At 40.2% G+C, this 16,428-nt stretch overlaps 2 protein-coding genes across 4 annotated transcripts in view; both read right to left on the bottom strand.

Annotated features, from left to right (window-relative positions):
• TNFSF13B (TNF superfamily member 13b) overlaps nucleotides 1-13,256 on the bottom strand; it is a 31,675-nt gene extending 18,419 nt beyond the window's left edge. Inside the window, exons 1-3 of one of the 2 annotated variants that reach the window (XM_025194399.1) lie at nucleotides 13,194-13,256; nucleotides 3,172-3,304; nucleotides 1,685-1,756 (exon numbers count right to left, since the gene is read on the bottom strand). The gene's annotated coding sequence lies outside the window, so the exon portion shown is untranslated. Of the gene's footprint in view, nucleotides 1-1,684; nucleotides 1,757-3,171; nucleotides 3,328-13,193 lie in introns of both variants that reach the window. The other variant, XM_025194400.1, reaches the window with a different exon arrangement.
• Nucleotides 7,128-16,428, bottom strand: part of ABHD13 (abhydrolase domain containing 13) — a 14,475-nt gene continuing 5,174 nt past the window's right edge. Inside the window, exons 2-3 of one of the 2 annotated variants that reach the window (XM_025194402.1) lie at nucleotides 16,094-16,186; nucleotides 7,128-13,266 (exon numbers count right to left, since the gene is read on the bottom strand). In XM_025194402.1, the coding sequence (XP_025050187.1) occupies nucleotides 12,218-13,266; nucleotides 16,094-16,127 (1,083 nt within the window). In that variant the 5' untranslated portion in view covers nucleotides 16,128-16,186 and the 3' untranslated portion in view covers nucleotides 7,128-12,217. The remainder of the gene's footprint in view (nucleotides 13,267-16,093; nucleotides 16,187-16,428) is intronic. The other variant, XM_006037910.3, reaches the window with a different exon arrangement.

Here is a 16,428-nt window from a genome sequence, read left to right as displayed (position 1 = left end):
TCACACCAAGTCGGGGCAGTTGTGCCTCTGGGCCAGCTGCCAGTGGGCTGTGGCTGCAGGGATGGCCTTTGCGCGGCACTACTACCATGTGTGCCCTCTACCTGGCCATCTGGGCATGTATCACCTGGAAGATGTTCCCAGCATGGTGGCCTGCTCTGAACTGTCAAAGCATATCCTTCTGACCCCAAATGGCCAGGAGGTCAGCTACCTCCATCTGGGTCCAAGGTTTCAGCTCTGAGCAGGTAGGGTCCTGCCACTGCCCTCCCTAGCAGGAATTCTGGTGTTCCCTATTGGGAAACTGAAAAATCCCTGATAAAAAAATCCCAAAGTCACTCTGTAAAATACCCTGAAATCCATGTTCCTCCACAATTAAAACAAACGACAACTATATAGAGTGAGAGACAGAGATCAGTTGGGCAATGTTTTATTGATATATCTAAAGTGTTAAAGCAATTTGGAAGCTTACCAGTGTCTCTATCATCAGAATAAAATGAATTCTAAATACCTATATGTTTTGTTGCCCCACCCAGCCCCACCTGCTCCCCCAAAACCCCCGCATGGCCTGGCCCCATCCCCTGCTTGCACCCCCAGGCCCCTGATGCCTGCCCCTCCACCCCAGCATGGGCAGGCAGCGTGCTTCAGCACCAGGGTGAGGGCCAGCCATAGAGATGTTCTGGCTGCTAACAGAGCATCTCTGTGTAGGACCCAGCCTTCAGTTGCCTCAGGGTACAGCCCAGGACCATGCCCTGCCCCACTTTGTTCCGTAAATACCTATATGTTTTGTTGCCCCCCACAGGGGCCACAGTCCCCCCACAGGGGCCAAATGGCTCCTGCAGCGGCTACTTCCCCTGCAGGGCCCACATGCCCCACCCCCCAGTTGCTCCCCCAGCCCCTTGGATTGCTGCTCCACCTGGCCCCATCCCCACTTGCCCCACACCCCACCCCCTCCTGGCCCCATCCCCCCCAGTTGCCTGCAGCCCCCCAATGGCTGCCCCACCCAGCCCCACCTGCTCCCCCAAAACCCCCGCATGGCCTGGCCCCATCCCCTGCTTGCACCCCCAGGCCCCTGATGCCTGCCCCTCCACCCCAGCATGGGCAGGCAGCGTGCTTCAGCACCAGGGTGAGGGCCAGCCATAGAGATGTTCTGGCTGCTAACAGAGCATCTCTGTGTAGGACCCAGCCTTCAGTTGCCTCAGGGTACAGCCCAGGACCATGCCCTGCCCCACTTTGTTCCGCTGCAGGTTTTTTTGACCCCTGGATATCCAGGGGTCTAATTTTGCCCCTGCGCTGCAAATTTGCAGCACAGGGAATGTTTTCTTGTTCCCGCACATGCCTCTTGCAGCATTTCAAAGGAGTTTGAGACGCTACAAGATGCACGTGTGCACTCACCTGGATGCGCCCCAAGAGTTTAAAAACAAATTTGAAAAATATTTATTTAAAAAAGCGGGGGGGGGACGGGGGACGACATGTGAACGCTATTATGTAGATTAGGCATTCACTTAAGTCCAAGCCAGGCTACAGTTGTACTCCATAAGTAGAAGGATTAATAGACATTAAGTAATACAATACAGCATGGGTTCCTCTATAAGGGTGTAAAGCCAGCCTGGCCTACCTGGGTGCACAAGATGGCACAAAGCAGCAGAGATACCAGGGGAGGGATTAGAAAAGTGAGTATTCATCTTACCAAATAGGTTATTCCAAGTACTCTCTTGGGATGCCTCTATTTCCAAAGTGGGCTATCAGCTTCTGTCCATATCTGATACATTCGTTTCCCATAAAGAAAAGAGGTTATATTTGCTTTGCTCCTACTTAAGAGGCATATGCAGAGTATTCTGAGACAAAGTGCACATTTCTGCTAAGGTGATTCATAGCACCTTCAATCATTAGCAACTGCCCACATGATACACAATTCAGGAAGTCCCCAACTCACGCAGGACCTGGCATAACGATGAAACTCCAAATAGAGCCATCTTGGCTGTGCATTTTGCATATGTTCATTTTTTAAATCAATAACCTTAATGCTGGCAGTGAGTGGAGTGCTGCCCATATGTTTTCGGCAAAAGCATGTAATATAGTATTTGTTTAAAATAAAAATATATATTTTAATTTTTTATTTAAATTATCAGGTTAATACACATATATAAATTATATCTTTTTCACCCTGCCTCTCCAATACTTTTGACACAGGACTAGGCACAGTACATTGTAGATAACTGAAGAATAAGAAGTGTAAAGGAGCCACCCATTTTGGTAGCATTTAGAGAGAGTAATATAGCAAAAAAGAACTCATAACATAGCCAGGTTCAAAAAGAGCATACAACTTCCTAATTCAAAGTGATAAGAAATTTTGTACCAAATTCTATAAAAATCAGGATCAATACTGAATATGCATTTCTTTTTGGACAGTAAAATGTGGTTTCCTGGCTTCTCTGCTGTACTTTGTGTAATGCTATTCTATTCCCCTTTGTTTTTCCTTCTTTCCAACATAGATTCTAGTATCCCACTTACCTCCTTCATAAAAGGCATAGCACTTAGTTCTATTCAGGCTGATTGCAGTAGCAGTTTTCTCAGAACCTCTTCTCCTGCAAATGCAGGACTATACCTTGTTATTCACTCCAGTATACAAAGCAAATTGATGGACAACCTGCATCTACTAGCCCATTGAATGCTTGGTAAATGTGGCTATTAGAATGGATTGAAAGAGAAGGCAGAGAATAGAACAGAAAGAGGAGACATTAGAAAAAGACTGTAATATTGAAAACTGGGGAGGAAGGGGGATTGGCAGGAGGCAGGGGCACAGGGGAAGCAGGTTACAAACAGAAAGTAAAACAATCAGAGACATTTGAGCAGATTTATATTTTGGAAGTTTCCATTTAAAGGAAACCCCTAAGTCCATTTGGCTTGAGCTGGACAACACAAAGCTTATCATGGCCTGAATTATGAGTAGTTTCATACTCAACAGCATAAAAAAAAATATGGTTGCATTTCTCTTAGACTTTCAGCACTGCTGAGCTAAAAATGAGTTGATAACGTGATATAAACCTGAAGCCCTCCTGTGCCATCTGGAAGCAGATGGTCTCCCAATCTCATAGGCCAAAGTACTCATACAAACCCATTAGCAGCAGGGAGCATAGGTCTCAGTAGTGCCAAGGCATAACATTATATACTCACAGCCAGATCTTTCTATACACTGCTGCTGAGCCAGATCTTTCTATACACTGCTGCTGAGTCGATGTGGAGCAGAAGTTGACTGCCTCTGTGTTGCCTTTCACTTTCAAATTTTGTAAATGGTTGGCACAGTGAGCTGGAAGATAAAACAGTCTTTGCCTGTCCAAGACAGCAGGTGGAGTTAGTTCCTTTGCTGCTTCCTGAATTGAGAGGCAGTATTTATCTAGGACATTGAACATAATGCAATGATGTCATTGCACAAATTATTTATCTTCCTACTTTTGAAAGCTTGCACTTTCTTGGGGTGTAACACTAGGGTTTTTATTCAAAAGAAAGCCTGCAAATCCTAAACATGAATACACAAGTGCCAAAATGCCTAAATACACAAAAAACCTCATGACATACACCCACGCACAGCCTGAGGCTGACAGAAAAGTAAACTTCTCCCATGTCAGTGTGCACACACATTTTTATACTTCCATTTACTAATGGCATATAATCATGTTGCCATATCATATGAAATTAGATTCAAAGAAAAAAAAAAAAAGAAGCTATTTCCAAGATTTTCTGATGCAACTAGTTATTTGGGATTCCTAACTTAAAACGTTTAAAGAGTCTTTTAGGAAGACTCGAGAGAAAACAAAACCCTTCAAACAGTTCCTCACACTGAATAATTAATATCGGAGACCAATTAGTACCTCTTAAAAATCCTGGTCCTTATGACTAGGTACCAATTTTTAAGGTACTGGGATTTACATTTTTAACCATATTCAACATAAACAAAATGATAAAGATATTTTCAACATTCATTTGCAATGAATTCCATGACCTAGAATTCCCTAACTCCAAAAAGTGCTTCCTTCCCCTGATTAAAAGCCACTCCTACGGCCCTGGCAAATATTACAATATGTGTTAATCCAGGATAGAGCTGCCCCGTGCTTGATCCCTGGAATCAGGCTGGACAGTGCCTCAGGTGCCAATATGGCCTTCGCAGTTGCATGATTTGGATTAAGAATTGTTATGCTTTATCCCAAGCATCAGATGTGCATAGCAGGACACATGATGTTTGGGATGGGGCATGAAATTCCTCAGATCCCAGTTGTGCCCTTATTTTCACACCTGCCAGGGGCTTTAGCGTAGTTATAAAATACTTGAAGGGGGGTGGGGGACAGACAACATATTCATGACCTGTATGTAACACTGTCAACACAATACTTCAAGTTTCAAATATTAAACATCCCAGTCTTACGCTGTTTAATCAATGCTGTTTCATTTTAGTTATAATTAAACTACCTGAAAAAGCAAACCAGATGACATGCCCAGATATTTTGAATGCACAAGACAGACATAACCACAATTATTGATACTGTCAACAGGTTTTTCTACTGAACAGAGAAAAGGTTTTGAGAAATACTCAAACTCATGGTTTCCGACTATGCCTTATTCAGACAGGCAGCTCCTCACCCTTGTTTTGACTTCTCAATAGTGCAGCCTCCTCCGAATTCATGTAGTGCAAATATTATATTCCTTTTATCTAATGTTTCTGTTGACTTAATTTGTGCCATCTATATATAAATACATTTTATCGGTCTGTTTATCACATTGCACTACATATATTGTATACACACACTGCATGCGTGCGATATATAATTTAGTGTAGTAGTACTGAAAGCACACATTTGTATACATTTAATAAGAACTTTTACAACCTATCCCACTATTTTTATATTTTAAAAGTATTCAGTATTTAAATATTACGGTAAATGGCTTTTATGAACTATGATGTATAGTTTCATTCCATCCAGGTTTTTTATGTCAAGCAATCCAAGTGCCTTTTATTCTGTACTTGATAAAATCAATTGTCTAGTAATTAAGTGTATTTAACTACCTTTCAAAAATTAGACCTAGTTCTTCAGGGCAGTAGCTATTTACATTACCTGTGTGCATGAGGAACATTCACAGCAGTATTGTGCATTCAGGTACAAAGTTTTATAAGTGACACAGCTCTTCTTTGCATTTATCCTTTCATTTTACTTTTATAGTTGTTTACCTTAGAACTAAACGGATGAGAATTTTGGAAGCTCCAACAGCAGGTTTCAAGTTTGTTCTCCGTGAGCACATCGACATGAGACATTTACTGTGGAGCTGCCTGAACATCTCAGCGTCTACATATGAGGTCCTATTAGACCGCAGAAAACTAATGAACTCTGCCAAGGGTTAGTACTTGTAAATACAAGTATTGTCCTGCTGCGGCATTCTTTAGTGCACAGCAACACATGTGAACACACTGATGGGGCTGGCTGGGGCATGAGAGTGCTTCAGTGAAGGGCTGTCTGCCAGCTAGCCCTACACTGGAACACCCTCATGCCTCAGCAAACCCCTCTGCAGCACGTTGAGCCAGGTTGGAGCAGCCCTTGGGCTGGCAGGCTGATCCCCAGGGTCCCCTGCCAGCCAGGGCTGCTCTGACCCGGCTTAACATGCTGCGGTCCCAGATGCACATGAAGACACGGTGCCCAAGAGCAATAAACTCCTGGTACAGTATGCACCGGAGTTTACTGTTCTGTGCTAATAGTACATACATTTAGATGAACTCTCTCTAGGTATGAAGAGAAATGGGTGAAAGTAGTACTATGACCAGTTTTGTGAATCAGGAGAGAAAAGCATCAAATTTATTAAGTGTAGAGAAAAAAGAAAAAAAAACTCTATCACTAAATAGTTGCAATGAACAAAATTAACTGTTAGTCACTTTTTCTGAACTTAGTGGCTTACCAATGATAGTATAGGCAGCCAGATGTACCTTGAGATGTACCTTGAGGCTAGCCTGATACAAAGAAGACTGAGAGAAAGGTAAACTGCTAAGTAAAGGCTAATTGAATAAGAAATGTATAAGCTTTCGTGGGCAAGATACTATGAACGGATATATGCAGAGCAGGCTATAAAATAAACAGTGATTTAAACACAAAAGATGAAGTGAGCTCTTGTTCACAAAAGCATATAGGTGAACTGGAACAGAGATGCCTAAGGTTCATCTTAGCCATGTTAGCTTGAAGCAAGGTAAACTACCACTCTCTGCTCTACAATATCATAGTTCTGAGAACACATTAAGAACAAGAAAAGCCTAGATAAGACCAGGTATATGACTAACACATTTTTAACTGGTCTCAGGATGCTTACTCCAAAGGTGACTTAAGAGGTTTTTACATTGGCTTTGTATTTTCACCTCATTTTCAAACCAGTTCAAGCAGCAAAGTATTCCAACAGGTCTCAGTCCTCTGGGTAAGATGGAGACGGCCTAAATCAGAGGTTGATAACCATTTTGGCTGGAACACCAAACATACCCCATGCCTCGATTTGGCATGCTGGGGCAGACTGGGGGGAGGGGGTCACAGCCTGATCCTCATTGCTGGCAGCAGCTGCACACGTGCCTCTGGGTGAACCGTGAGGGAGCGGGCCAGGGTTGCGCTGCCTCGGCCCCTTCCCTACCCTGTGACTTAGATCACAAGCGCAGTTCCCCCAGCCTCGAGCCGGGTAGCTATTTGCAGCCTGCCTGCTGCAGCTGCCTAGAGCTCAGGCTGGCTATGGCAGACAGCTGCGAGGCTGCAAACAGTTGCATCAGGCTCCAGAGCCTCAGCACCAGCTCCAGGCTGGTGGTGGGTGCACGTGTGACACTGGGTTGACGGTGAGGGAGGGGCCTAGAGCAGCATAACCCTAGCCCTTCCCTACCGTTTGCCATGAGGTTTGTGTGCAGCTGCACTGCCCCAGAACTCAGCCAAGAGTCCTGGAGCCTGGTGCAGCTGTTTGCAGCCTCCCATTTCCCTGCCATAGCTGGCCAGGGCTCTGGGCAGCTGCTGTCAGCCATAGAGCCCAGGCTGCTTGCAGCAGGGCTTGGGACCTCCCCACTGTCTGACTGTGAGCAGCCCAGACTCTATGGCTGGCACCAGCTGCCCAGAGTGGGCTGGCTATGGCATGCTGAGCAAACTGGCCTCATACCATGGTCTGGCATATGTGCTGGGGGTTGAAGATGCCTGCACTGAATCTTTTTGCAAATGTAATAAGGTGCAATGGATGGCCAAGTCTAGATTCAATACTGTTACTTTCAGAGAGGGAGGCCAAGTTATTAGGTTCAGGAATCAATGTCAATAATTTAGTAACTGATTTACTATCTTCCTCTGAAGTAACAGAGGCTTTTCAAGAATCTGGCATCTAACATGGGCAGCCTCTATCCTCTAGGTACACTGACTTATTCAGTGAATCATTTCAAAATCTCTGCCTGTTAAACATACAGCAGTTACCATACAATCAGAAGACTACATTCATACTGAAGACAGGTCAAACAAATAGGAACAAGACATTAGTAGCACTTTTAATGTATCAATTTATTGCATATGTCAGTACATAAAAATAGAAAATGTGTTTTGTAAAATCAATTGTATTGTAAAAACCAGAATAGAATGAAAGTGTTCGTAAAAACTGCCATGGTTAGCACATATACTGCAACATTTATGCTTAGTTTACAAAATATAGAATTAAAAGTTCTTTAAAAGAAACTCCTACTTGAACTGAATAAAGAAAAAAAAAAACACAGAAGAAAATGCATCACTTGAACATTCTGAGACTAATTCTGAATTTGAAATATGTGTTTTATTTAAATACTGAATATGATTCTTGCATATACTTTATACTTCTGCATGGTTCTATTGTAAACTATATAGACTGGACAATATTATAAAACTTACTGTCAACAGGACATACTAATCCTTGTTTGAGCCTGCCATGTGCAGGAGGCACTGGTATTATTTTTGGCAAAAGTGCCTCTTGCACAAGTTGCACATTAAAAAAAAAAGTGGTGAAGTGAAATATGAATGGAGATATAGGTACATCTCTGCTAATTTCAAATGCCATGTCTTGGGATTTGAGGGGTTCAAAAATTCAGCCTGGTTTGTCACCACAGAGCACCCAAGGTTGACATCACTAATTAGCCAGGAGATGCTGACATGCATATTATTTCATACTATATAGATTAATTCATCCCGCTAAATATATATCTACCTTTACAACTGGGAGATTGTCCACAAATATCAAGTGTCAAATACATTTGTGCTATATTACTCATAATTTTACCTGAGAACGGACATAAGGGCAGCTACATTAGTCGTTTTTTCCTTATTTAAAATTCCAGCTTATTTTTGTGTTTCACAGTTTCAAAATTTGGGGCTGGGAAAGTGTAAACATGGATCAGTAGACAGTCATAAGTGTTTCCACAGATTAGAGCAAAAAGGAAAAAGTGCTTGTGCACTGGGTAATTTTTCACAAAGACTCTATTAGCAGTTATTCTACTTTGTCCAATTCATTTGAAATCTATCATAAACCTTTTATAAAAGACTGACACCATCCCTACTTTTAAACCCAAAAGTGACTGTGTAAATCCTGTAATCATGGTCCTCACTTCTCAAACATACGCATAATTCATACTTCTCATAGTTAAACACATACTCTTTTGTATTTTTCCCTAAGATGGTATATTCTATCCGATGGTGGCCACCCTGCAGCACAAGTGCCATAAATGGCATGAGGCAGCTTGTGTGTGTGGCATATGGCATATCAGAGAGGGGGTAGCAAGCACAGGGACAAATAGGGCAGGAAACAAAGCAGCACAACAGGCTAAGCGGGGGAAGGGGAGTGGCATGGCACTTGGGAGGAGTGTAGAGCTTACCTAGAGACATGCCAGCCAAAAAGGTTGGGTCCCACTGTTTTATACAAATGAAAGCTGGCACAGATTATTAAGCTGTCTAATTCCTATTGCATTTTTCAATTAACATAGCTAACCATTAATCTGACTCTTGGCAGTTTTAACATATTATTCAGTCTTCTAAACAACTATCCATAATAGCTGCTGCTTAAACTTGAAAGTCACTAGTAAATAACTTGTTACTGTAAAGTTTGAAAGTGTGTATGTGCAGACAATACCCTTCACTTGTCACAGACTGATGTTCCAGCTGGAAAGGATTCCTGGCAAAAATAAAAAAAAGACTAATTCCCCACTGTGCTACCAACAGAAATACTATTTACAACGTTACAGAAACATTAATAACACTGGTTTATATGCTCTCCATCTCCCTTCCCAGAGATTTCAAAGCCTATGGTTGCACTCTTACTAAAATTTAATTTTTCATCCATGCTGTTCAATGCGACCACTAATGCCACCTCTAAGACACAACAAAGGAGGGAAAATTAGTGTGTGGTGCTGGTGAGTATCTTGCTCCTCAGTGTAATAACCCTATGCATATAGGATATGTTCTTATGCCTATATATTCACAACAACATGCAGGCTTTCGGTTTTACTACTGGAAATCCTACAGACACTAAGGTGAGAAGGTAGGGCTTGGGGACCAAGGATTGTATAGAGAAAGTGCATGGCATGAACAGGTCTAAATGGTCATAAATCTTGGTTTTCTTTCTCCCAACCAAACTCCTATGCACAAAAACTGCTCTGACAATTAAAGGCCCATCTAGGTACTACCCATACAACGAAAGCATAAAGAGCCCTTTGCAGCGTCAGTTTATACTGAGGGGGAAGAAGAAAACAAAAGCCAACCGTCTCATGTTAGAGTTCAGCTTCTGCCTTGTAAACCCATATTTTATGCTGAGCATAATCATTTAACTGAAAATCACAATAGCTCTTGAAACAACTATTTACTGAGCTGAATTTATACCTTTTCATGAATAATAAACTGCATGGTCAGTTCTACTGCTAAAAAGCAGGATAGCAATGCTTGTCCACTTAAGTGGCTACAATATATTCATTTTACTTTCTCTTGGGCTTTACTTAGGTTCAAATCTAGATGGTTCAGGGGGAAGAGCAACAAGGTGTAAGAACTATGTGTTGTGACTATTAGAATACACCAGTAAAATGAATGTTATGATGCATCAAAACCTTTTTCTGTGCAACTGTTTGCTATTTCTACATAATACAGGAGAAAGAGAAAAAAAGGCATGCCACACAACACTGAAAGAGCAGGATACCACAAGGAAGTCAGAAAATAGAGCCAAATCAAACTGCAGCCAAAGAAAATGTATAAATATGTTCATGGTTACTCAAGGAATTGTAAGGGCTCTTGGCTGCATCACTACAGAAGAAAAAAAAATACTTACCAGGTAGATGGCAACAATATAAGACACCACACACCTTTGTTTAAAACCCAGGAAGGAATACTTCTGAAAGTTACTCTGGAACAGAAGGGCAAGGATCTTTGTGGGTGTTATCCCTGCATGATGTATATTTCCTGGATCATCACTCCAACACTACCACTACTCTGTATTACAGAGATATTTTACTTCTACAGTCAGTATTTTTTCCCCTCTGTTAATTATATATCCAAGCATGTGTGGTACTTGTACTTCTAGTCATAGAGCACCTTTTCAGGAAAGCAGCTTTATTTACTGATGTCAACAGAATTTAAGCACAGGCTTAAATTAGGACAAAATTAAACATGTGATGAAGTGCTTTTCTGAATGAGGGCTTACCTGTAATAACAAAAAGGCTAAATTTAGAGAATTCACCCTTATGAGCCATTGTATTTTAGCATGAAAAAAAAAAAATCCTTTTTCCATACATATTTTTCTTCCATTAAACTATTTTTGACCAAGCAAATTGATTTAATTACTTGCTGCAGCTAAACTAAGTAAGGGATTTATACATATGCACTAGTAAAAGTTAACCAAACTGGAGAGATGGCTTTGGTGCATTTGTTTTGTAAGGATCCTCACACTCTGTGGTCATAATCAGGCTCTCTCACTTCATGATTCAATATTGTTGACAATAAGAGTGGTTACTATTAGCACTGACTCTTAATATAGCTAAAGCAATTCACATTTGTGTTGAGGATACAATCTGCATGCACACTGTCTGGTAGCATTTAGATAATTTAGGAAAACAAGTGACTCAAGTATTAAAAATAAAAGCTGTCTGTTTTCTAGACTTTAACAAGCTAGGGTTTGTTCAATGCTTATTTACACTGTTGCTATGGTATGGGTAATAATGGTAAATTAAAACTAAAAATGTACTTTATATAGCTTCTTTTAGAGATGGAGGTGAAGGGCACAGATGTAATTTTTAAGTTCGCTTACTTTTAAAAGTCAACCAAAAGCATATTTCTACTTCTTCCATAGCTAGCATTGCTCTCCCTAGTATTTTTCCTTCCACTCTAGGCACCCATACCTGAACTGATCTGATGCTGTATATAATGTCAATCAGAAGCACATTCAACTAACAATGGTTAAGGAGAAGTGGGAACAGTCAGTTTAGCAAGTCATACCTGGATTGTATATTTTATCCCTTTTTTGCCAGTTTTCTTTTTCTGAATGCAAACTATTCTGAACAAACTATCTGCCTCTGTGTAACTGGTATAACTTTATAGATGCTACTAAAATAGAAATACTGAAATGAATATAGGAAAAGTAGCTTTTCTTCTTGACCCGATTTGTAATATATATCATCATAAAAATAGATTATACTTATGCATATACGATCCTGAATTATTTCTCTATCATGAATGCTATTTACATTACTTAGCACATTAAAAGTCTTCATCTTCGATAACAACGCAAGGAATAACACACTACCATGCATGGTATACTTAAGGTAAATCTTAGAAATGTTACAGAACATATTTTGCTAACCATGATTGTCCAATCAGCCGATACACAGAGCAGAGAATACTGAAGAGCCTCCTGTTATCTCAACCTAATGTAATTTGTACTAATGTAGTAACAAAATTGTAATAGCTTCCATTGTATATCCTGAACAAATGGAAGATATGAACAAACATATAAAAAGGTATGGGAAAGACATGTAGAAATGTTCACTCACTTACAATGTTGCAAAATATAAAAACTACCTGGAACGTCATAATAAAGTATTAGACCTTTCCAAGTTTAATTCTGCTCATTAGGCAAGTACAGACATAATATACATTTAAAAATGGACATTCTTTTACCACTTTTCACAAATCAAGGTACAGTGCAATTTAATCAGAAAAAAGAATATCGATTATATTATTGTTACGTTAGACGATGTTTTTGCCATTTCTTCAGGGGAATGACTCTTTATAACTTCTTTGATGAACTGTTCAAGTGCAGTGAAATAACCCTGGCACTGCCAAGTGTCATTATGAGTTCCATCTGGAAAAATTGCCAATCTCTTAGTCCGAGCCGGGGATAATTCGTAAAGCTGCTTCATCATAACTGGAGGAATTAACTGGTCAGACAGCCCAGAGATGAAAAGAGAAGGCATTCTGCACTGAGAGATTTTTCTGTATGACAGGAATTTATTTTTGTAGCACCACAAAGGAAGATACCTCATTGGAAAGAAAGAAAACAAAGTGCTGGCCATGTGTGGGATGCTAAGGAACGTGTTCTCCACCATTATGGCAGAAATTCTATGGGAATTTTCAGAAGCTAAGTGAACAGCCACTGCTCCCCCTAAGGAACGGCCAAAGAGAAAGATTTTTGTTTTATCAAGATCAGACCTAGTCATCACATAGTCTAGTACAGCCTCAGAATCTAAGTAGAGACCTTCTTCACTTGCTTCTCCTTCACTTTTCCCATAACCTCTATAATCAACCAGCAATAAGTTTACTTTCAGGTTTACCAGCATCAGCAAAGCATTTGGTAACCTGTGACCAATGTTGCCTGCATTTCCATGAAAATAAATGATAGTAGGAGAATATGCTGCATTGTCTCCAGTATATCTCAGCAGAATAAGATTGAGAAGAACTCCATCTTTGGTTTTGATGAAGATGTTTTCATGTGGTATACCAGTAGGCATAGGAACATAAAGACGTGATGAAGAGGGCTGCTCAGGGAAGTAAAGTAGTACATCCTGGAATTTATATAGTATACCTGCTATTGATACAAATATTAACATAAGTAATGTAATACCTCCATACAAATGAAAAGTTACTATCAAAGGTAAGAGAGAAATACGGCAGAGACCCCAAGACCATGAAGCCAAAGCTAGCAGCCACCTTTCAATAAAGGTCCAAAGCATCCATGACTTTTCCATTGTAGTAATCAGTGATCTTTCAGTCCATATGTATCCTGTGGAGGGGAAAAAAAATAAAACCCAACGCGTTATATGGATAAATTTATAAGCAGGGAAACAAACCAAGCATTCAGTATCCAAAAGATTAACAAGAAGTCACTACATAAAGATAAGGTACACACATTTGGGATGGGGGGGGGAAAAAAAAGTCAAAGAATTACTGTTGGTTTCCAATTTATTTACATAAAAACTGCAGTACCTTACAGGAAAAAAAAACCAAACTGGTAGTAATATTAAGTGCAAGAACAAATCAAGAGAGGCTTTTGGCATGTACAGACATTCACTCTCCAAGGAGAAACTCTCCTGGGTTTGCCCTGGTTGTTCCCAGGTTATTTTTCCTTGAGTGGCCCTTTTTACCCTGGGTGAAAAAGCCTGAATACCTGTACACTCGTGGTTCAAAACGAATGTCTACATTGCTGGCCATGCACAGCCACATGTGGGATGTTTTGTTTACATTAATGCTATTAACTACTATTGTCCCAAACTGCCTCCCCTTAAACATTAGGACTTCCAGTCACCTTAGCCTCCACTCCATATTGCATATTACAGTAAACACATCATTTGCCCAAATGCTTCCTTATAGTTAGCTGTAAGATCCAGAGATAAAGATTTGTGTTTTTCTACCCATGACAAACATATTAAAATTATCAAATTAAAATATGACAGCTCAGAATAACTTTCTTCTCAACACTAACTTTGCAGCTGCATTAAGCCAGGGACGGGGGCGGGGGATGTTTACCTGGAATAACAGGACCAGATTAAAGGGAGACTACTGTGACAAGACTCGGGCATTTCGTCACACCATTTGGTGTAACTCCGAAGTTTACATTATGCTAAATTGATCAGATTCAGTTCAAGATTTCTGCTATAAATGCCCTAGCCACATTCCTTCCTAACCATTTGTTACTCGCCATCAATTAGTAAGCATATTTACATGCACCTGCCATCAGTTTTTGCTACAAAGGATAGTTATATTGTTCTACCAGGCCAATGATAAAAACAGTCAATTGGCTATACCACACTCTGATCAACAAAAACCGTGACTAGTTCAAGCAAAGTTTGGACCACCAAGAGATTCATGCCCTCCTAACAAAAGTACACTCAAAGAAAGTGTCATCAATAACAGTTCCCATCATTCATACCCCTAATTTTAGTCCACAAACCAGATCTGAGTGAAGTTCACTATATGCACTGAGAGTAAGTCATTGCTACACTTGCTGCTGTGACTGAAGTATAGAACAGAACTGAGCAGAGATTGAAAAACTGCCTGAGCATAGGAGTAAATACTCAAGCAAAAATCCCTTATTTGGTGTTATCAGGGCCAACTTGCTGTCAATACTCAAGCTAGGTAGCCAACTTAGGGCCAGCTCGGGTTATTTCTATGCAGAAACTGCAACATGAACATCCGTATTTAAATACCAAGTATCTGTATTTAAATAATTAAATTATACATGACAATTAGTTTTAGAGATAAAGGAACACCAGACAAGAAAAAGCTTCTGAAATCATCAGGGTCAATCCCCAGCTACCATAGGAAACCATATCTGATTAAGTCTGGTGGTATATAAAATAAGCTTGGAGAACATGCACGCATGCACACACATATGCATGTGCGACTTTCAGCACCAGCTATTCAATAGCCAAAGATACAGATGAGAAGAGGGGGACTCCAATTTGGCCATCAATGAAGAGATCAGTTTCCTGCAAGGTGCTCTTCCCTACTGTCATATGAAATAGTACTGGATCTGTTCCAAGTTAAAAAAAAACTACAAAAAACCCCAAAACAAAACCCCACAATATCCATGATTCTGTGCTTTACAGCTAGCTGAAAAGAAGTGGGGGTGGAATAATTTCAGACATTCCCTCAACACTAGCATCTGAAGAGTAATGGAAGAGCATTATATTGGCAGCCAGCAACTTCATATATACAAGTCATTAAGATTTTTTAAAAATACCTGTGCCTTCCCCTCAACACTTTTTGAAAAAGTATGCACAAGTGATAGTTTAAATACTTTTTCTAGAGCTCAATGGAAATTAAGCTAGGGAAGAGATCCTGTGAACTAAAGTGAACATAGAATTATTTTAAAGTTATGAACAACATTTTCTTCGGGGATCAGTACTGTATCACTTTACATCAAACAGAGCTTTACTATGAGCATATCTAACAAACGCAACATCACAAATAGGTAAAATCTATTTTCTACCAAAAGAGAGGATAAAGGAATAGATGAACCTACAAATAACTATGCTACTAAGAATTAAATACCAACTGCATCGGAAGGACAGCCACAATTTGTAAAACCTATTATCAAAGCATTATAGCTCCTTATTATAACTATGACTAGTCATCATTTGTAAGCCATGGTTAACACACACAAGTAGAAAATGGGGAGGCTTAACCACAACGCGCTTGTACTTGAATAAATAAACATGAATGTAAGTATACAAATATTAAATAATTAAAATTATATTTAGATAACAGTTTCCACCATGGAAATTAAACTCAGCTAGGAATAAAATCTAAACTTTGCTTTTTTTTTAGGTTAATATCTGAAGAATATAAGAATTGAAGAGCATGCAAAAACACGTCTAACATTATGAGAAACAAGCATACCAAAAATTAAAAGAACTATCAACACAGCCCAAAACAAAAATCCACTGCTTAAAGAAAAAGAAGTGAAGGCCCAAAGCTTCTTAATCTCCTATAATACACATGGCCACTGAAGCCAGCCCCTCTCAATACATATATAGTTTCTTCTAGACTAGCAATAAGAAGTAGTGCTTAAGAGCTCAGACATGCAAAAGAAAAACAAAAAAGGGTACCTGCAAAACAGTCAAAACACCAAATTAACTTCATGTTTTTGGATTACTCTGGCCCCGAGGGGAGTATCAAGTTGGCACAGCACCATACCACACCTATCCCAGCAAGAGTGAAGAGGAAAAGAAAGGCTGGTGAGTGCATTTCTGTGATTCAGGATACCTCCCTGTTGCTATCACCTGTGATTCAGGGTACCCCCTGTTACTATTCCAACCCTGTTTAGAGCTATGATACACTTTTGAGTTACTATGAGACCATTTCAGACTATTCCACAAAACTGGAATAGAACCTGGCTGCCCTAGAGACAGACACTACTTGGGGGGGGGGGGGGGGGGGGGGG

Source organism: Alligator sinensis, unplaced genomic scaffold, assembly GCF_000455745.1.
Source record: "Alligator sinensis unplaced genomic scaffold, ASM45574v1 scaffold1532_1, whole genome shotgun sequence".
Classification (NCBI taxonomy): domain Eukaryota; kingdom Metazoa; phylum Chordata; order Crocodylia; family Alligatoridae; genus Alligator; species Alligator sinensis.
This window is presented reverse-complemented; position numbering and strand designations above follow the sequence as displayed.